The sequence below is a fragment of the Paralichthys olivaceus genome, chromosome 4, assembly GCF_024713975.1.
Source record: "Paralichthys olivaceus isolate ysfri-2021 chromosome 4, ASM2471397v2, whole genome shotgun sequence".
NCBI classification, from domain to species: Eukaryota; Metazoa; Chordata; class Actinopteri; order Pleuronectiformes; family Paralichthyidae; genus Paralichthys; species Paralichthys olivaceus.
The window spans coordinates 26606026-26627724 of NC_091096.1; the positions used below are offsets into that span (position 1 = coordinate 26606026).

The 21699-nt window shown below is 37.8% G+C and overlaps 2 protein-coding genes across 2 annotated transcripts; both read left to right on the forward strand.

The window, feature by feature from the left end:
- Nucleotides 1–3003, forward strand: uqcc3 (ubiquinol-cytochrome c reductase complex assembly factor 3). The gene is made up of 2 exons (XM_020102354.2): nucleotides 1–242; nucleotides 2784–3003. The coding sequence occupies exons 1-2, from the start codon at nucleotides 126–128 to the stop codon at nucleotides 2913–2915; spliced, it is 249 nt and encodes an 82-aa protein (XP_019957913.1). The 5' UTR covers nucleotides 1–125; the 3' UTR covers nucleotides 2916–3003.
- A 6059-nt stretch (nucleotides 3004–9062) lies between these two features.
- On the forward strand, nucleotides 9063–12623 carry sub1b (SUB1 regulator of transcription b). Its single transcript, XM_020102341.2, has 5 exons — nucleotides 9063–9196; nucleotides 10426–10495; nucleotides 11303–11419; nucleotides 11872–11980; nucleotides 12166–12623. Exons 2-5 carry the CDS (start codon nucleotides 10427–10429, stop codon nucleotides 12243–12245), a joined length of 375 nt encoding a protein of 124 aa, XP_019957900.1. The 5' UTR covers nucleotides 9063–9196; nucleotide 10426; the 3' UTR covers nucleotides 12246–12623.
- Nucleotides 12624–21699: the final 9076 nt, after the last annotated feature.

Below are 21699 nucleotides of genomic sequence, written 5' to 3' on the forward strand. Positions count from 1 at the left end.
TAAACCTCAAAAAGAAGAAGTCCCATCTCGCTCTGCTGCTGTGTTACCAAACTAACCAGACGCCGGTGGATGTGTAGGTGAGACATCGTGTCTTCGGTGGTCAGATACTGTGTCCACCCTCCACGATGAGCGGCCTGCGAACCGTCATGAGCTCCATCGCGATGGCCACTTTCGTGGGGATCGGCTTTGTCATGTGGTCGGTGATAGCTCCGGGAGAAGACAGGCGGAAAGAGCTGCTCAAGGTGACAACGTTGGGAGGCTTCTGGCGTGTGATGTGGACCGTGTCTCTTTTCACTTATACAAGCTTACAGTTGTCGTTTTCAGACCCCCGGAGAATGTCCGCACGATTGGGTCCGGACATTCTTCGGAGGTTTCCTGTCACACATGAACAACACAGCAGGAGTTTCAACAACACAGAAATCGCCGCAGCGTTCAGGAGGGTTGGTGCAGCAGGCAGAGTCAGGATGTAATGTATTAATGGAGAGATCACGTGTTTTTGTTTACAGCACATTGACACTACCTTTATCAACAAAAACTCTCTTGGCATCTTAGTTAAGAAAGAAAGCCTAAAACAAGCCCTGAATTAAAGGTTCAGTGTGTAGAATTTAGTGACATCTAGAGGTGAAGTTGCATGTTGCAGCTGAATACTCCTCATCTCACCCTCCCCTTCCAAACATGAGAGAGAACCTGTGGTGAACTTCAGATTGTCCAGTTTGGACATCAGTAAAGAAACATGGCGGCCTCCACAGAGAGGACCCCCCTCCATGTAAATATAAAGTATTTAAATATAAAGGGCCTATTCTATGGTAAAGAAAACACCAATTTATACAACTCAGATGATTACAGATTACACAGAAAAACTCTGAAGAAAGTCCATGGGCTCTCTCTCGGCCCTTCTGCAGAATGGAAAATCTGTGGTGTTCACTACATGTGGTTAGATACATGCAGGCCAGTTCATGTATCCAAACACATACACCGGCTGTAACCTTCTCTCAACTGTCTTTTCAACATAACAATTTTACTAACCTCATTATGACATTACAACCGCAACATGAGCAAAGATACATTTATTAGAAGGGAAAAACAACAGACTTTAATTTGCCTGGCAGAGTTTTTATACACAGTGTCTCTTAGCAGATGAGATGTCTTTGCAGTTGTTTGTGTCTAAATATTCTACACAGATTCTGAAGGTCAGTATAAAACAAGTTTACATTAGCAGTCCAAAGAGATGTGAGTTCGCGAATGTGATATTTGCTTAAAAGACAAAGCAATTTTATCAAGTGATCAGCTTCACTGTTGTTTCATTATATGTCATTTAGCTGACGCTTTTATCCAAAGCAACTTCCAATTTGTGATCTACGAGGGGCCATTCATGGGCTGGGATTCGAGCTGCTGACCTTCTGGTTGGAGGAAACAAAACCTTCATTCAAACATGAACTGAACTCCAGAGATTCTTAGCAGTTTCAGGAGGTGTTTGTGTGATGGCACTACTAACACATGACAGACAAAGATGTTAAGAGAGTTCGTGGGGATATGAACCAATGCAGGTGTCGATGTGCTGTAACTGCCGAGACAATCCGTACCCAATTTTCTGGAGATCCTCCGCAGGTCATGTCTGAAATTGGCTTAAAAGTCCACAGCTTCTGTGATAAGGACCAAGACTTTGCATGTCTCCAGAGATCTGAGCACAGTTGTTAAACGATTGAGAGAGAGACTCAGAAGGAACATATAGGTCGAAAACGTAACAGCATAAAGTAGAGGCATTCAGGTTGAGCTTCTGCCTCGGCTCTGCTCTTATTTACGTTTGTACGACAGGTCGGGCTGTTCCTGCTGCCCTCTCTCTTCGTCTCTTTGCTGCAAGTGCAATGCATGATGGAATATATTACTCAGATCAGTTGTACATTACAATGTTTCTCCTGTAGCGGGTATAAAATACTTCACTAAGCATTCGGACAGCACTACATACTGGAAAACACTAAATAGTGAACCCTGCAGGGATTGTTGAGGGAATGTTTTTTCTTTTGCTGTAAGTTTCCATGTCTCCACTCTTGTTGTAAAACAGAGCTTCTGATAAACAGAAGGAGCGTTTTATCAAAATGCATCACAACTATTAGCAACTAGCTAAGGGTTAGGGTTCATTTGAATTCAAAGGTCTTGATTCTCATGACTGTGAAACAATCATAATACAGGATTCTACATTTTATGGTTCTGTTATTTTATTCTATATCTTAATGGGCCAAAATACTTTATTAACCAAAGAGAAAAAGAACCATATGGCATGTAAGAAAATAATACATGGAAAATACCACCAAAACCATGCAGCTGAAAATCACTTTTTCAACTGACTTCAAGCACTATCATATTTAGAGATTTTGTGGATTAATCTTTATTCAGGGCTCAGAGGCTGAATGAACATAAAGAAAAATTTGGTCTGCACTCATTCCATCTCATGTTCCATTTTTTCTACAAAGACTAAATCCTTAAGGATTCCCTAAACATCATAGTTTTTATTTTGGGACATTAAACGGCTTTGTTTGACCATTGCATGTTCAGACCTGCAAAAGCTTCAGCAACATGTCACTGGACTCTGTATGCAGGGTCTTCTGACTTATTAGTGACAGTTATAATACATTTACAAAGGCTATTTTAGAACTGAAATGAAAATGTGAAATTCTTATGTAAAAACTTGTTCTATGTGACAATTGTATTATAGAGGTTATTGGAGGTCAACATGCTCTTTAGGTGGTCTCATTTGGTGATGTATATTTTGTGCTTCTCATCAGAATCTGCCTGAATCAAACCCAGTGCGAATGGAAGAGACGAGGAGAAGGAATGCTCTGGTGATGCAAGCACTAAAGGAGGCTGCAGAAACCAATGACAACATTGCAAGAGAAATGCCAGGAACTTGGAAATAGACCTGTTGACAAACCCTCCATTTATTGAATGCGGATGACATACAAGGCCTCCGACTGTTCCAATAAAGATGGACATTGTATTATTTTACTGAGAGGGTGTTGTCTGATTTGCTGATCTAATGTTTGTATTCTTATCACTGGGTGTTGAAATTGTTTAGTAAAACTCTCTAAATACAAAATGCTTTACCTTACTCTCTCTACTCACCACTATGCAGATGGAGGGGGGGGGTGAAGTGTTTCAGTCCACAAAACACTTCTGGAGTCTCAGAACTAAACTTTTTAACAGCGAATACATTTGAAGTAACTGGTGACCAAGACTTCCGAGATAATGAAACAACTGAAAAAACACAACATGCCTCCATACTGCTCGTGTGGTGTCCTCCAAGTGTCCACAAGCCCCGACATTTTTATTCAACTCGAAACAAGGTAATTTACACTGTATTAAGCCTAAAAGTAAGAAGCCGGAAGTGGCTAGGCTAGCATGATGTGCACAAATGTTTGTGAATGCACCTCATAGGAAGATATCAGCAGACATTTATGCTTAATACATGGTGTAAATGATGCTATTTTGAGTTGAATATGAATTTTAGGGCTTGCAGACACTTTGATGACACGTTTTGCGGACTCAAACAATTAACCCACCCCTCCTTCGGCATAGCCGTGAGTAGATACTGAGTGAATTTTCATTTTCAATGAGTGTCTGTTGAAGTGTTTGGGTCAAAGACAAAGTCAGTCACTGGCTGCAGAGGATTTCAAACAAATTATGAATTCTTAGTATGACTTTGTCATGTGCACCTGTCTAGTTATATGTAGGTTGCCATGTGTTATGAGGGCTTTACTTCTTCAACACAGTCTTTAATAATATTAATCCACTCAAAGTAAAGCTGAGACTTGGTACTTAGAATTCAGTATTTTATTTTAAATTGAATTTGCTGAAACTCAGAGCCTACAGAACAAGACATGTTCCACAATTATACTGTATATGAGGTTCTGTTTTAAACCATTTCACGAAAAGCTGAACGAATTGCTTTGATTATTGACAACATGACATGAGTTTGGATGATAATCATCTTCTCCTATTGTGCAAAAGTTATCACTTAATAGCACTTTTCCAATAAAGCATGTCCAGATTGTACCCCCATTAGAAAGCATTTAGTGTGAGAGGTGGTAGAATATGGCAAGTCTCACACATTGTACTGTCAGCTCCAAATTAGTCTAATAGATCTTTGTCCGACGTCGTCAACTGAACCCCATAAGGTACAAATAGACCTGTCACTCAGACTACACCCAGACTGGACTTCCAACAACACTGAACACGTCATCTGAAAAAATGATCGAGTAAAACATTGATGGATTTTTTAGTAGAAATACTGTAAATAATCCCAATAAGGAAGTGACTAAGATAACTAAAATATCAAAGAAACTAATTGGATCAGTCCAGGAGTCAGAGGCTGACTATCAGAAAGTGGGAGGTTCAGTTATTTTACCTGCTGCAATGTTTCAGACCACATGAGTTTGAGTGGACATGAAAGAACATGCTTCCATATTCTACAGCATAAAAAGTAACATAATGTTTTTTATTTATTTATTCAACTTACTTATGTGTGGTTATGCTTTGTGATTTAAATAATAAATTCACAAAACTCCCAAACTACCAAACTGAGTCCTTTATGAGCAACATCTGCACCCCTGCTTATTCATACAATCAGCCAATCACATGTCAGCAGCTCAGTGTATAACATCCTGCAGATACAGAACAGGAGCTTGAGTTAATGTTCACATCAAACATCAGAATGATGATCAGAATGATTTATTAATGGGGAAGGTTCTTTTCTAATGCACTATCTATTGATCTGAATCAATAATCACTGGTGTTTATTTAAGGTATGGAATGATTATTTTATTAGCTTAAATACAAAAATGCCCATATGGAGGAAGATACATCCAAATCTAACACAGGTTTCGAGTTAAGCCAAATGTCAAATTTCAGGAATCACTGCTTATGTCTCTGATGTCAACTGATCACTGCCTTATTATTATTGGGACTATTTGTTAATTTCTGAGGTTGGAATGAAATTGTGTCCAAGACTCTAAGTGAACAAAAGCTCTATTCTGAATAATATTCATCACATATTTTCAGATTTGGAGCATGTCCTCAAAGATCAGAGACTTATTTCTGTCCTTCTGTCCTCTGTCTGTATTTTTCAAGCCTTGGACAATTTTGGTTTTGGCACGGGGTTTGTTAATCTAGTGAAAACGATATATCATTATGTACATTATTAAGTTTTCTCTCATTTGGCACTAATGGGTATAAAAGATTTGTGGATGTGGGATCAGTCAAGGCTGCTCTTTTCATCCATGTTAATTTTTTTAAGTGGCTGAACTAAATGTTTAAAATGACACAGACATCCAGCCTTTAAACATTGTGGGTTCCCTTGTAAATAAGGAGATACAACCTGCTTTCTCAGGGGCCTCTGAGTCAAGCGTTTGGAAATGACAGTATAGCTAAAGTTTGTGTTTAACATGTGGTTACAAACAGGCAGGATACTGCTTTATCTTTCTGCCAGTTTCAGAACTTTTTATCAATCTGACTGAACAGAGTTATTATGTCTCGAATTAACAAACTTATTTAAAAGAACACGTCAGTCTATTTAATGTTTCTTTTTGGAACAATAGATGTAATCCTATAATAAGAAAATCTCTCTTTGAATAGGACTGAATGTTTGGTTAATGGACGGTGAGATATCTTAAAATTGTGACTCCAGTAGCAAAACTGAAAGGGAAGCCCAAACACAGACACACAAAGACAGGCTGATGCAGTGAAGTGGTATTTAACTGTATTTAATACGTGAATAAACTGGCAGGTAGGTGGATGGGCAGACAGAACAGTATGAAGCAAGAACAAAGGCAATGACACAAAAAACACGAGGAAACAGAGACACGTGATCTGATCAGGCATGTGGTGACAAGTGTGTAGCATATGTACTGACTGCTGTGATGGGAAAACTAGGGAGTCTTGCAAATGTAGATAATAAACAGATTTGGGTAGTTGGGTGAAGAGAAAGGAAAAAAGCCCAGGGACATCTGGTGACTTAATGGAAAATGTAGGGTCCGTGGAGATTAGAGATCAGAGGCTGGAGAGAGAAGGAGGGAGGGAATCAGACAGATAAGATCCTGACAACATATGTGCTACAGGTGTAACTGATGCCCCTTTGTTTGGTTTGATCAAAGCGGTATGCCATCTTGTTCTCTGGGTCTTGTGTCCCAGATGTTTTGATCTGGGCTTACAACCTCTACATGTATGGCTGTCCTCGAAAAACAAATTCTTAACTTCCAACAGAGTAACATGGCTTTACAGCACAAAAGACTGACTATCTCATGAGAAATTTGATCCTGCTGGGTTACAAATGATCTTGATGGCTACTGATGATCTAATGTGCTCAGTCCTTGTTCCTCCAGATGAAAGAACGTTTGATCCCTGCATCCCGATGGAGAGGCTGAGGGTTGGATGGGTCAGTTTTAGGACCAATTAGATTTTTTTGCACATGCTTCCCCTTAGACATAACATTGAATGACATAGTATTTCCTTTCATTGCTATGCTGACAGAGTCACTGACCCTAGATCACTAAGTCCACTTCATAACTGCCTTGGTGATGACAAACTCTGGATGACACAAAACGTCAGGCCAAAAGAGATTGTTGAAATCGGTTCCCAGATCATAACAGAACAAATACTGCCATCTGTTGGTTTTCTGTTAGAACATACCAAGCCTGCTGCTATCTGGTTTGACAGTTTTGAACAGCACACAAACAAAGCCTACTGGTTTTACCATCTAAAAAACTCCAAAATGAAATCTATGTTATCTTTCAAAGACCATGACCTTGCCCCATATGACCTCTTTACTTATGCAGTTCTTATCTTGAGATCTTTGTTCAGGGGTCAGAGGTGACGGAGCACTAAGAGCTGAAGAAAGAATTACCTCTTTTAAATCTCTCCTTACATATTTTATTCAAAGCTTTTCCTGATTTTTAATTACATTTATTATGAATCTCAGACATCTGCCTGTACTGATGTCTGTATTATCAAATTAATATCAGGTTTAACTGATGTCTGTTGTTTTAAATTATTATCAGGATGTAGTGATGTCTGTTGTTTTATATTATTGTAAGGTTGTAGTGATGTCTGTTGTTTTAAATTATTATCAGGTTGTACCGACGTCTGTTGTTTTAAATTATTGTCATTTTCTTCTGATGTCTGTTGTTTTAAATTATTATCAGGTTGAACCGATGTCTGTTGTTTTAAATTATTATCAGGTTGTACCGATGTCTGTTGTTTTAATTATTGTTAGGTTTTACTGATGTCTGTTGTTTTAGATTATTATCAGGTTGTAGTGATGTCTGTTGTTTTTAATTATTATCAGGTTTTACTGATGTCTGTTGTTTTTAATTATTGTCATTTTCTTCTGATGTCTGTTGTTTTAAATTATTATCAGATTGAACCGATGTCTGTTGTTTTAAATTATTATCAGGTTGTACCGATATCTGTTGTTTTAATTATTGTTAGGTTTTACTGATGTCTGTTGTTTTAAATAATTATCAGGTTGTATTGATGTCTGTTGTTTTAAATTATGATCAGGTTGTACCGATGTCTGTTGTTTTAAATTATTATCAAGTTGTAGTGATGTCTGTTGTTTTCAATTATTATCAGGTTTTACTGATGTCTGTTGTATTCAATTATTGTCATTTTCTTCTGATGTCTGTTGTTTGAAATTATTATTAGGTTGTACCGATGTCTGTTGTTTTAAATTATTATCAGGTTGTACCAACGTCTGTTGTTTTAAATTATTGTCATTTTCTTCTGATGTCTGTTGTTTTAAATTATCATCAGGTTGAACCAATGTCTGTTGTTTTAAATTATTATCAGGTTGTACCGATGTCTGTTGTTTTAATTATTGTTAGGTTTTACTGATGTCTGTTGTTTTAAATTATTATCAGGTTGTACTGATGTCTCTTGGCTTCAATTATTGTCATTTTCTTCTGATGTCTGTTATTTTGAATTATTATGAGGTTGTACCAATGTCTGTTGTTTTAATTATTGTTAGGTTTTACTGATGTCTGTTGTTTTAGATTATTATCAGGTTGTAGTGATGTCTGTTGTTTTTAATTATTATCAGGTTTTACTGATGTCTGTTGTTTTTAATTATTGTCATTTTCTTCTGATGTCTGTTGTTTTAAATTATTATCAGGTTGAACCGATGTCTGTTGTTTTAAATTATTATCAGGTTGTACTGATGTCTCTTGGCTTCAATTATTGTCATTTTCTTCTGATGTCTGTTATTTTGAATTATTATCAGGTTGTACCGATGTCTGTTGTTTTAATTATTATCAGGTTTTACTGATGTCTGTTGTTTTAAATTATTATCAGGTTGTACTGATGTCTGTTGTTTTAAATTATTATCAGGTTTTACTGATGTCTGTTGTTTTTAATTATTGTCATTTTCTTCTGATGTCTGTTGTTTTAAATTATTATCAGGTTGAACCGATGTCTGTTGTTTTAAATTATTATCAGGTTGTACTGATGTCTCTTGGCTTCAATTATTGTCATTTTCTTCTGATGTCTGTTATTTTGAATTATTATCAGGTTGTACCGATGTCTGTTGTTTTAATTATTATCAGGTTGTACTGATGTCTGTTGTTTTAAATTATTATCAGGTTTTACTGATGTCTGTTGTTTTTAATTATTGTCATTTTCTTCTGATGTCTGTTGTTTTAAATTATTATCAGGTTGTACCGATGTCTGTTGTTTTAATTATTATCAGGTTGTACTGATGTCTGTTGTTTTAAATTATTATCAGGTTTTACTGATGTCTGTTGTTTTTAATTATTGTCATTTTCTTCTGATGTCTGTTGTTTTAAATTATTATCAGGTTGTACCGATGTCTGTTGTTTTAATTATTATCAGGTTGTACTGATGTCTGTTGTTTTAAATTATTATCAGGTTTAACTTATGTCTGTTGTTTTAATTATTGTTAGGTTTTACTGATGTCTGTTGTTTTAAATTATTATCAGGGTGTACCGATGTCTGTTGTTTTAATTATTATCAGGTTGTACTGATGTCTGTTGTTTTAAATTATTATCAGGTTGTACCTTATATACAGTCTATGGGTTGCTCGATGTCTGTTGTATTTAAAACGGTGTAGGGGAAAAAACTGACAGACCTCGCGCCGGAAAGTGTGAGCTTCCGCTTCCTGTGAAGAAACCCGCTCTCTCCATCACATCATGTAAGCATTATCACTTTGAAAGGTTCGGTCTGTGTCCCTGCTCGACTCTTGATTCGTAGAGCAGCTCTGTGTTTAACTGCAGTTCTCATTGATCGGTGCCCTGGTTAAACGAAGTCCGATGTCTGGCGAGATCGCGTACGCCAGCTAATGTTAGCTTCCGCTGCTAAACTGTGCAGATAACGCTTAGCATACTAGCTTATATGCGTGTGTACAGGGTCCAGTGTCGCTACAGCCGCATGGCAGTGATCTTTCTATCAGACATGATTTCATTTACAAGCCGGAACTGTCAAAAGTCAACTAGAGAAAAAGTCTCTAAATGTAGAATGACGCACTTCAACGATCAAACCAAGGAAGTGATAATACGCCATGCCCCAGTTGTGAAGCTTAATGCCTTAGCAGCCTTGCATCGTGGATGTGGCTGTACTGTTGTACATGAAAGTATCCTCAGCTGCTCACTGAGTTAACCAGTGTTTTCTCACAACGTACAGGGTAGCATCACTTTGCTCTGAATTAATACTCTTCTAACAGCAAATACAAGAGATTTTAACCCACTTCCCAAACTGATCATTTCCTGTGCAACCAACCCATTGGCCGTTCTCTGTGTTTGGATTAGAAAATGGGTTTCCTCCATCGCAGGGAGCTTATTTTCCTTGAAATCCATAAGTGGGTTGTTGAGTGATTTCAACATTACATTCACCAGTGAGTGGGCACAGGAACTCAGTAATAATCGCAGCCTGCTGTATCATTGGAGTGCTGTATGAATAGACACAGTTTGATTTGTGTGACAAGAAGGCAAAGAGGATTCTAAACTGTTATGTGGCTGAAGGAATAGAGCGGGTCGTCTTCTAATCAGGAGTTTGTTTAGATCCCAGTCTTCCCCATTTTGCCACTGTGCAAGATAATGAACCCCAAATTGACCCTGACGACTGTGCCATTCACATAGAAATAGTAAAAACCAGTAATTATGATCAGTGACAATATTCCTTTTTTCCATATTGACTCGAAAGAGATGCCTCGATAGTGCATGGAGATAAATGTTTCATTAAGGGTTAAATTTGTTATGTGCACACTAGCATCTTGTTAAATACTGAGCTGAAGGAATGTTTTTCCCTCATTTGAATGGAGCTCTAGAGGAAACTCTCCTGGTTGCATATGTCTCTGCATGATAGTCTTTTGAATGAACACTTGAGGGTAATATCTGATCTGAGATCTGATCCCTGTCTCAATAGAATGCCTAAATCAAAGGAAGTGCTCTCTTCCACATCTGGAAGTGACTCTGACAGTGAAGTGGAGACCAAGGTTTGTGTTTAAATACTTAAGATTTTTTTTACTTTATCTATGCACTTTGAGTATGTCTTGGCATCAAAAATGAACCACTGAGGGCAGATGTTATTTTGAAATGTTAGGTGACTTACACTCAGATGCGTTTCAAAGAGAAATGGCACAAAGCCTCTTGAAGCACCACAACAGAAAAAGAGCAGCTGTTATAGAAAATATTCTTTGATCAAAAGATAGTCCTAGGAATAAGTGTGGACTTTTAATGCTCAAAAATAGATATGTTTTTTTATATACAATGTTCTTATGTGCAAATGTTTTTTTTATTACTTATTCACAAAACAGATTTTTACTTGCTTTACAATCATCCTGTTCCACTTCACTTATAACATTTCATACAAACCACTACATTAAAAAGGTATATATAATACATACACAGCATTTTCCTTTATTTAACCTAATTTTTGTATTCTATTGGCTTTTTGAGATCTATCGACCTTATATCGACTCGTCTTAAAATTCTATCGAGGAAAATTTATACTGCCATAATTAGTATCGTTTTATCACCCAGCCCTACTCAGGGATAGTAGAGAACAAATTATTCGGGGCAGAAATGTATTAATTATCAGTATTTGAACCCTTAGCCCTCTCTTTCACTACTTCATATCAGTTTCTCACAGTCTGCTGATACTGGCTGAGCTAAACTATTCTTTACTGATGCTCTCTGTATATACAAGTTAAACCTGAATTTTAAATCTTGTATATTTACCATGTTTGGTGGGGACACATGGAGGGGCAAGAATTTGATATATATTTGTCTGTTCTTTTGAGGCAAAGAAAAGGAAGCCAAGTGTACAGGAGAAACCAGCCAAGAAACCAAAGAGTGGAGAGAGCTCCAAGCCAGGGGGATCATCCAAGGCCAGTAATAGTGACGACAACATGTTCCAGGTGGGTATCACTTGTAGTTTCAGCATTTTAGAAATTGCATTTAATTTTTATCAGCTATTGTGCAAATTTAACAGTAAAATGTATGTACAATTTAAAATTCACAAAGTTTCACCACTTAAATCTACTAAAAGATCAAATGAAGTTCATGTGATTCCCTATTATACAGTCTCTTCATATACACACAGCACAATGTTATGCTCCCTGGTAGGAAAGATAATAATAAAAGATTATATCTCCTTTTTGTGTGAGTGGCATACACTTTAGATAGCATTTTTCTAGGCTTAGATAGGCTAGAAGGCTATAACATGTATTTATCCCAAATGTTGGGTGGAGAAGTCATATCAGTATTTCTTATGGAGGCTAATGTGCCCCAAATGAAAAACTTAATGAGGGGGAAAAAACTCAGGAAACCTCAGGATGAGCAACAGTTGACAGGAGTTTGCTTCTTGCAGATTGGAAAGATGAGATATGTCAGCGTCAGGGACTTCAAAGGCAAAGTCCTGATTGACATCAGAGAGTACTGGATGAACCCAGATGGGGAAATGAAGCCGGGGAAGAAAGGTAATGACCTGAGTAATCCCTGCATATGCTGCAGATATGTTTTAATAAGTGTCAGTGACGTACATATGGTGGCTATCTATGTGAAAAGGTACAACAGGACCTGAAAAGATGGATGTTTGATGTTTTAGTGGTTTGCAGTTGTTGTGTAAGATGCAGTATGAAGCTCTGTTTTAAATTTCTTATAGGCATCTCCCTGAATCCTGAACAATGGAACCAGCTGAAGGACCAGATTTCAGAAATTGATGATGCCATTAAGAGAATATAAGCATACATTTCAGTGTTATCTGATCTGTTTTGTAAAGAGCCTGGTATTGTTTTCTAATGGACTCTTGATTTGTAGTTGTATAGATCCAGTGTTGTCTGCATACTCCTGTTTTCTGTGTGAAACTTGTATTTGAGCTGTTGTAGTGGAGGTATTGGTGGACGAGCTGGTGGTTGATCATTACAGTTGTTGAGTCGGGTCCATCAATACAGCACAGTTTTGTATCAATTAATACAAACATGGTGCTTATATTTTTGTTGAGGTAATATGTAAGTTCATGTTCACAGTTTAATAAATCATGAGACTTGCCTGCTTGTTATACTGTATGTGCATAATAACTTTCATGGTTCGGGTTTGAAAATAAAAGATGTTATGAAATAATCTGGCCTTTAGTGTTTGAAAGGATCATATTAACCAGGTTACTGTTGACTGAATATCTCTGTCACTCAAGATTATAACCAGTGAAAACGAATGTGGGGCTTGTGGATGAATTTTCACAATATGGCACTATATTAACAATAATAATATCAAACAATATCTACTGGTGACACCATACACGTGCCTCAAAAGTTGCTCCTGAAATGTCATTAAATGCATGTACACATAGTCCATACTTGAATGGTATGAAGTTGTATGTGTTAGTCCAGATGTGTCCCATTTAGGAGAGAAAATTCTATTTCGATTGAGCCCTGACGAAAGTCGTATGCAAACATGAACTCAGGAGTATGTTCGCACACTTCGGTCTGGACTTTCTCCGGTGTTTCCTTTTCACATGAACAATGCAGTCTCTGGAGTGTTCAGGTGAGGGGCGGTGCAGCAGGCAGAGGCAGGACAAAATGTATTCATTCAACTATGGAGATGATCAAGTTTTAGAGACCAGGGTCAGCCCTTATCACCGAAACCTCTCTTGACGTCTTTAGTCTCTGTGTTTGGCACGTAAATGGTCTGTATTTTAAATAGCGCTTTTCTATTCTTGATAACCACTCTAAGCAGCTTACAGTACAGTTTTTACCATTCACACATTCATACAGTGCATCTATGGGCAGCACTTTTTCCATGACACTGAGATATTTGTTTTCTTTTTGATTTTTCAGTTTTGCATCTGTCGCGTGGTAGAAATTTCATCAACACACCCACTCGCTCGCAGTGAATCCTGCAGAGGATCTGCGTCTCTGGTCTCACATCGGCTCACTCAGACATTCTTCAGAGTTTTTACTGGACAAATTGGAGAAAGTCTGGTGGCTCCCACTCGGACATTTGTGTTCACACCAAGCCCCTCTGGAGAATATCGGGAGGTTATCTGGAGTTTAGTGCATTGTCTGATTGCGGTTAAAGAGTGCAGCATTAAAACTTGCAGACAAAATTATAATATTTCCGAAAAAAATCTTACCACATGGATACTTACTACTCCATACCTACTCCTCCTGACTGGATCAGCTGGATTTCAAGCTGAATCAGAGTATCGATCAATGTCAGACCGGAGCATGTTTCTCCAGAGTTCCTCTGTATCTGCTTGGGGAGCATTTTTCAGTTTGCAGTTTATATCAGTTTCATCACATTTAAATGCAGGCTGCACTTACTGCATGTATGTTAACAGTGTACTTTGACAGTGAATGAAAGTACTTTACATTTTACATCAATCTAATTGACGTTGGAAGTCACTCAGTCCTCTGTCTACTGTGCAAAATTCATTGACACAATACAACTTGGAACGTATAGTTTTTCAAACTGCAGACACTCCACACAGTATACATACATTTACACAGTATTATATTGTTTAGAGAATAATTAGGACCCACTTTATCAGTTTCTTACATTTGGTGCTTTCAGCACAAGGAGGAGAGGAAGTACAAAATGCTTCAACAAATACTGATATAACCTTTTCTCTAGCAGTTTATCATAACAGTGAGACATTCCAGGAGTAAGTCAAGCTAACATCGTATTGTCCTGTTGTACCACTACCACTCTCATATTGCCTCTGTGTATTTGCTCTGAGTACATACTCATGTGCTACAATCCAAATCAGTCGTTCTCACAGATGGACAATTGCAGGATTGCCGTAACAAGACCATTTCCCTGAAACATTAGGGTGTCCCCACTCTGTGTAAAGTTCACAGCATCTTGATGCCTGCTGAGAAGAAAAGTGTGAGGGTAACTGTTTGAACGAAATTTACAGTTTACTGGTGGCCTGTCAAGTAAGGACAGGGGGGAGCATTTGTTGACATTTCCCAGGCACTTGCTGCTGTGTGGACACATGTTTCCATCCAGGAGTGACACCTAACAAAGCCAGGCTGAAAAACATGCTCTTCAGACGGTTTTCTCTCTGTGCCACTATTTACTCATGCATGCCTGCACTGTTCACGTCTTTCCCTTTTGGCACAAATGACTAAAGTGCACTCAAGAAGTCAGTTCGTCGGGAATGGAAGAAGTGCATGAGGCTACAGCCCTCCAAAGATAGTTTCTGTGAGTGGCACAGTTCAGCCATGCAGATATCTCTCTTACTGATGTTATATATTACTGACCCTTATCATCCCCTCATTACCTCTGCCATAGTTATGTTTTCATTGCTGTATGTCTTTCTGTCATCAGGATTACACAAAAACTACTGAACAGATTTTATTGAACCTTGGTGGAAGGGTGGGGCCAATGAGGAACACACTCATTTCTGGAGCAGATTTGACTTAAAGTGGAATTTTTTAATATTTGGGAGTTTCTCACTAAAAATGCAGATCTCTTGAGGAGGCATGACTGATCTCTGAGTGTGTGCAATTTGGTCCTTGGGCAAGATGCTGAACCCTGAATTGCCCCTCATAGAAAAAAAAGTGCTGCTATAGATACACTGTATGAATGTGTGTGTGAATGGGTGAATGGCAAACTGTACTGTAAAGAGCTTTGAGTGGTCATCAAGACTAGAAAAGCTCTATATAAATACAACCATTTACCATTCATCATTGATCTCTCATCATAAAACTGCACACAGTAGAGGTTTGCCTTCAAAGCATCCTGCCAGAAAGCCTTTGCATATATAGTTAATGTTGCATCTATATTAACCCAAACCATGATCCTTTTTCTAAACCTAGTTCATCTTGACCAAACTGAGACTGAGCACTGAAGCCAGCCTTTCTGCCAGTGAAGCTTTCTCAGCGGTACAAATGACCGAGCGTTAAAGCACTCTGCATCTGTTACCGTTTTCCTTTACATCTTTAGTGACCACTTACATATTTTGTCAAGATGCACAGAATTTATACGAGTATTTATATTTATAGTTTTTATCAAATCACTTGTGTTTTATCCTCTTATCATATCACAGTGAACACATATGAAGCATATTTACAAATTTTTCACTCCTGAGAAGAATTCTTGTGTTATCATCTCAGAACAGTGTTAGGCATGAGGCAGGCATCCATGCACACATGGATAGATATTTGTGCATCATGTCCAGACGTTTACAAAAGAAGGTCTTTACAGAGGGACACATTGTTTGAGATGTAAAACCTTTCTTGTATAAATACAGGAAATGGCTCCGGCTCTCCCAGACATGAGTTTATTTACAAACAGCTCTTTATATAAGTAGGGTTTTGTTTGCTTTTGATACTTCTGCCTCTCCTCAGTAATTCTTAACCCATGTTATGTAACTATTGCCAGCTTATTTCATTGATAGGTTTCACCAAGATGTATTCTTGCCTGGCAAGAGGTATTTAGAATTCTAAAAGCATTTTACCCTTTGGTTCAAAACAAGATTAATTCACTCCTTTTTTTATTTACAGTTTTTAGAACTTAATTTTAGAGCTAAACATATTAAAATCCATTCAGTGATATACTTGGAAGTTAACAATGTCACATTTTGTCTCTGAACAGACTCATAACTTAACATTGGACTAATATTTAACCTTTGAAAGATTAGCAGAGGAACATCTTTTTCTAAGCCAAATAAATTGTACCATTTGTCGCACTTGCTAAGGTGGTATGTATGTGCATGCACTGCATCGTACTATTGTAAGTATTGTGATAATCCTTTATATTACATTATAATAATTACCACACTGATTTGATTAAGAAAAACAGATGTAATAATAAAATGTGATTTCACCTGTATCTATATTACAACCACAGGTGATATTGAGTTTACATTCCTGTAGTCGGTAACTTAATCTTCTGCCACACAGAACTAAAAACAATATCAAACAAAGATTTAAACAATTTACTGTATATTTAATAACAAAGTAAAACACCTGATAAAGGTTATGGCCATAAATTTAGCTTACTGATTTCAGACTTGCTAAGAAATTGTATGCTGCCTGTTTTGCTGGTGTCGCTAACATCCTGTGCCATCATTATTTACACTCTGTGACCAATAATTGTAGTTGCCATGGTTTCTGTGACATTAAGCACTGTACTGGTTTATTGCCAATGTAATAAACTATAATGTCACAGCATATTTACACACTGTAAACAATCTAATCTGTACTTGATTCTTTGAATTGTATATTTTATATCGTATGTTGTAGAATGTTGACTTTAGGGGACCAGCATGTGCTCTTATTACACACTTTAACTAAATATGTACACATTCCACATTCCTCTGCTGAATCTCCAGGGGGCATCATGTTTGGATTTCATCTGGGTTGTACTGGACATATCAGAACTCCCGTGGACTAAAACACAAGAGAGACTTGAAATTGTGTTTTTCTCAAACAGAAGAGCCAATTCCTAAACATTTACAAGATAAAACAAACAAGCTTAAATGCTCCTGCTAGTTGTTGCTGTCTCTTAGGGAAGACATGGGGGACAGAAGAAAAACAGGGCTCACATTCCTTATTCCTACATTCCCAACATCCCTGTGGTAACTCACCTGCCGTGTAAAAGTCCCATCAGAAAATCCACATTAATCTCATTTTTGTATGCACACACTAAAGAAACAACTCATGTTAGTTTTACATTTTGGCCTTTTTTTCGACAGTACTGACATTCAGGAAATATGCATGCACTGTCACCATGCAGCAACGAGGACGTTCCAGCAGAAACAATTACCCAATGAAAATGATGCAGTTCAACAGTTCCTAATACATCTTTTTAGCTATATGAGTTACTTTTAGCTTAATTAAAATCATAAGCCTATTAGCCCCTTCCACACCTCATTATGTAAATGTTTTTTCAATTCCCATGTTGGTCATGTATCTCAAAAAGCGCAAACATTTGTGAGCTGCAAAAATGTATTATAACATATGAACTGACTCCTGTCACAAAGATATAAAGACAACAGAGAGAACCAGGGTAGGCATTGTAAGTAATGTATCAATTAATAAAACCTGTGCAACAAACGCTGTGAATGGGCTCGTTTGAGGACATTTGGTTCAGAGATTATACTAGGGTCAGATCAGTCTGAAATACCAGTACAGCGAGCATGTGAGCCAACTGAAAATAATACTTCTAGTTGTTTAATGTTTGGAAACAGATTAATGATGAAACTGATGAGTAATAATGTTCAGTGGATTCACTCAGATGATTATTTAAGGCTTTAACTTTTAAAAAGCATTCTCTGAGACAACAGAGAACAGGCATCCTCCTTTATAACATTCTTTTCCACATCAGAGCTGTTTCCATCACTTTCTATATAACTAGTATTACAGATATGAATAATGCTGTGAAGACATTTACATACCGGAGAACACAGAAGCCAAGCATTACATTTCTGAAACTATGTTGACAGTATAATAATGTGAAAGCCATATGAAGCTTGGAAATATATTTGCAGGGTATATAAATTCTTCCAACATGATTCTGCCAAATTTAACGATCTCAAAGACAAAATCTGCATCACGACACAGGCCTTAGAAAGGTTGTAGTTAAAAGAGAGAGGGAACATTTGATTTTCTTCTCTAACAGAACTGTATCTCCACTGGCATAGACGTAGATTACATCTACTACCCATTCCTCACCACAACCTCCAGCACAAAATACGTCCGTGGTTGGATGTAGGAGAATCAGAATCTGCTGGCTATCTGACAGATTTTTTCACAGTGAAGCATGCGCGTATGATTTATCCATCGCCCACCTGTGGGCTCAGCTTGCTGTGTCTCAGTGGTGCTGCAACCAATAGTGAATGACAAGCCATAAAAGGCAATTTGACAAAGGAATGCTGTCTTATTAAAGAGAAAGGCATGTCAAGTACTAAAGTGCTTTAATGCCTATAGGTTTAGATGAGTATCTGTATATCACAATGAACTGAGACAGCTGAGCTCTCATCTGTGTTTCATAAGTGTTCCCCCTGTGGTTTTAAAGGTATGTTTGATGAACCTCAGGCTACACTTTTGGTTCTGCACATTTAAGATACGTGTAAATGTGTTAATGGCATATTGTAACAGTGGTTTCTTTTGTACATCCGTTATTTTCTTTAACAAACAGGCAGGAGACCTAACCTTTCAACTTCCAACCATTAAAAACTGTCCTTAAGAAAGTCACATGTGGCTGAAAGTTCCCTTTTCATTACACAAAGGAAACAACTAAATGGAGGACAGAGTGGGAAACAAGAGAAAGCAGTATATACTGTAGCTACTGCAGTTTCAAACATAAAACAGTCAAGTTTTAAAATATGAACATTACTGAATATCAGACTGCAGATTACAACATAATACACAGGACATTCATGCAGGAAACACATTTAACATAGGAAGAACATAGTTTTAGCATCAGGTTGGAATGCATGCCTAAAGGGGCCAGTTGAACTTAGTTAATGAGAAGCCATGTTGATTTATAGCTACGGTTAACTGCATTTAGTTATTGCAGCTCCAATCACCCTTACAAGAAATGAGTTGGGCAAACAAAAGATGGCCAAACTTTTTCTTTTCGAGCAGGGCTAATTGACATTCCCGTTGTCAAAGTAACAAGTTAAGAGGAAACTGCTAAGCTAGTAAGCATAATACACTGTTTCCTTGGTAACCGTTGGTGCGGAGGCAGCTGTGGGCAATTCTCACAACAATGGCCACATGACAACTCTCTTCAAACTGGTTATGAGTAGGCTATTTTTACATTTAGACTGATTATCCCCATGTGTGCTGTGTGTTACTTTGTAACAACAGTTTCTACAAGATGTTAAACATCTCCCACAGATTTTATTGTTTGTAGTGTCTTATGAGTTAAGAGATCTTGCATTTGTGTGTGTGTGAGAGAGAGAGAGAGAGAGTGGGGGTGGGGTGGGTGGGGGTAAGATAAGACAACATTTCTTGTAAAAAGTGGATGAATTATTACTTTATACATTCCATGTCAACGTCTCTATGATAAATATGTATCACTTTGGCACAGCCTTCCCAGCTCCATTCAAACAGAGGAGTCACGTACTATGGATTCACCTGTCCTCTTGCAGACTGTCACAGCTCACAGTCTTCTAATAACTGCTACAGACAGCCAGCAGGATGCTTGATAATATACTTGAGTTTAGTGTTTGGGTTTATATTTATGTTCAATATTATCCAGTTTTTCAATTAGCAAATAAACCACTTGATCTGTAAATGTGAGAAAAGATGACTTTCGCAAGTTCCTAGAGGGAAAAGTGACAGCCGGAAGGAAGTTGTTATATTTCAGTTGCTGAAACCAGAAAGTATTTGTGATATTTCATTAGACTTCTTAAACAAACTGTTGAGTGATTTCCTTTACTCAGTTCTTAGGTGAAGCAGCCTCAATTCCTCTTGACTATGACCCAACCTTTGCTCAACAGGTTTTTGGACCATTCCTCTTTGCTCATCTTCTCAAGCTCTGTCAGGTTTGATGGTGATTGTTGCTGGACAGCTATTTTAATCTTTTACCAGGGATGTTTGCTTCAGTCACCAACCATTCTATTTCAACCCTGACCAGTGTACCTGGCCCTGCTGATGCTGCTCAAAAGCACCCTTACACTATAAAGCTCCTCTCCTGTGGATTCATCTCCCAGTATCAGTTTGGGAGGCAGACACCCTCTCTATGTTTAAGAGTCGGCTTAAAACCTTTATCCTTTTTGATAAAACTTATAGGGCTGGTTCAATTCTGTCTTGGACCCCTGCTCATAGTTCTGCTGCTATAGATCTAGAATGATGGGGGAAACATGACACATGGAGCTTCTCTTTCCTCTTCTCCCTCTCCATTAAATTAATCTCATCAAAACAAAACAAGACTTGACGTCTTCCCGCAGTCCTTGTGTTTAATAATTGCATATCAGGGGTCACGGCTGCGGCCACATCAAGGATCATGAATCGTGATCATGGATCACATATATGGCAACAATACCAATAGCATGTAGGATGCATGCAGAGTATTAAATGGTAATAATTCATGCTAATCACAAATTCCATCTGAAGAAAAACAGTAGTGAATTTAAAGCAACAACATACCACACCACTCAGGCCACACACTTAGTTTACTGGTATTTTCCATCAAACCAAACTTCCATCAAACATTCTTCAAAATTTTAACAAGGTTCCTTTCACTGCTTGGTGTGGTCATTATATTGCAAACATTCTCCCACCACAAAATGATTAATTTCATTGGCTGCAAAACAGGAAAAAATCTTTTGATAATCTCTCCAACAGAGTCCCACCTTGGTACAGTTTGAAGACTGACTTGCTCAGCAAAACTCAACATGAACTGATCTGACTGTTTGACATGCTGTACTGAGTCTAAATCCCTCTTTCATATATTAACTCCATTAAGCTGGTTATATTTTCACCCATGTCGGTTTTTTTGTTTTTTTGTGAGGAGGATCACACAAAAGTACTCAACCAATTGACACGAAACTGAGTGGGGCGATGGATCCTGGGCCACGCAGAATCGCAAATTTGGGTTTTGTGCCAGTAAACACAGGGACTCTATTCTTAACAATGCAGGTTTTTTTCTTGACAATTTTGTCTATTAAGAAACCAATGTCTGGATCTTGAGGTGAATAAGAATTTATGGCTTCACTTTATTCAAGTTTTTGCTGATTATGAGACATTATTAATTTTTCCTTTTAAATGTCTTTCATGGTGGCTCAAAAGACATGTAGGATTGTTTGTCCTTGGTGGAACTGTGATCTTTGAGGACTATCCTGCCTCATAAAAGGTATCTGATTTCACAGGGCACTAATGTTAACAGGGCATTTCTTTATGGTCTTACTATGTCATAAAGTTTTTATTATTAAAATAAAAACAACATGCATTAATGACAAAAGAAAGCCTGAGAGAGTTTGTGTCCCCTGATTGACTGTCTTTGCTCTTAGTAGTGTTTTCAGTGTCACACTGCTTATTTGCTGCCAGCTTTAGTCAGGCAATCACTGATAAGGTTCCAGAGCAGTGCTTGTTTCCCTTTCCTCAGTCCTCCCATGAGATGTTAAGTGCAGGGGAAATGAGCAGCCAGTGCTGTCGTGTTGATGTGCAGATTTGGAAAACATGAGGGAGCAATTTATCCTTGATGCTCTCTTAGATTAACACAGTAAACATTTCACTTCAAC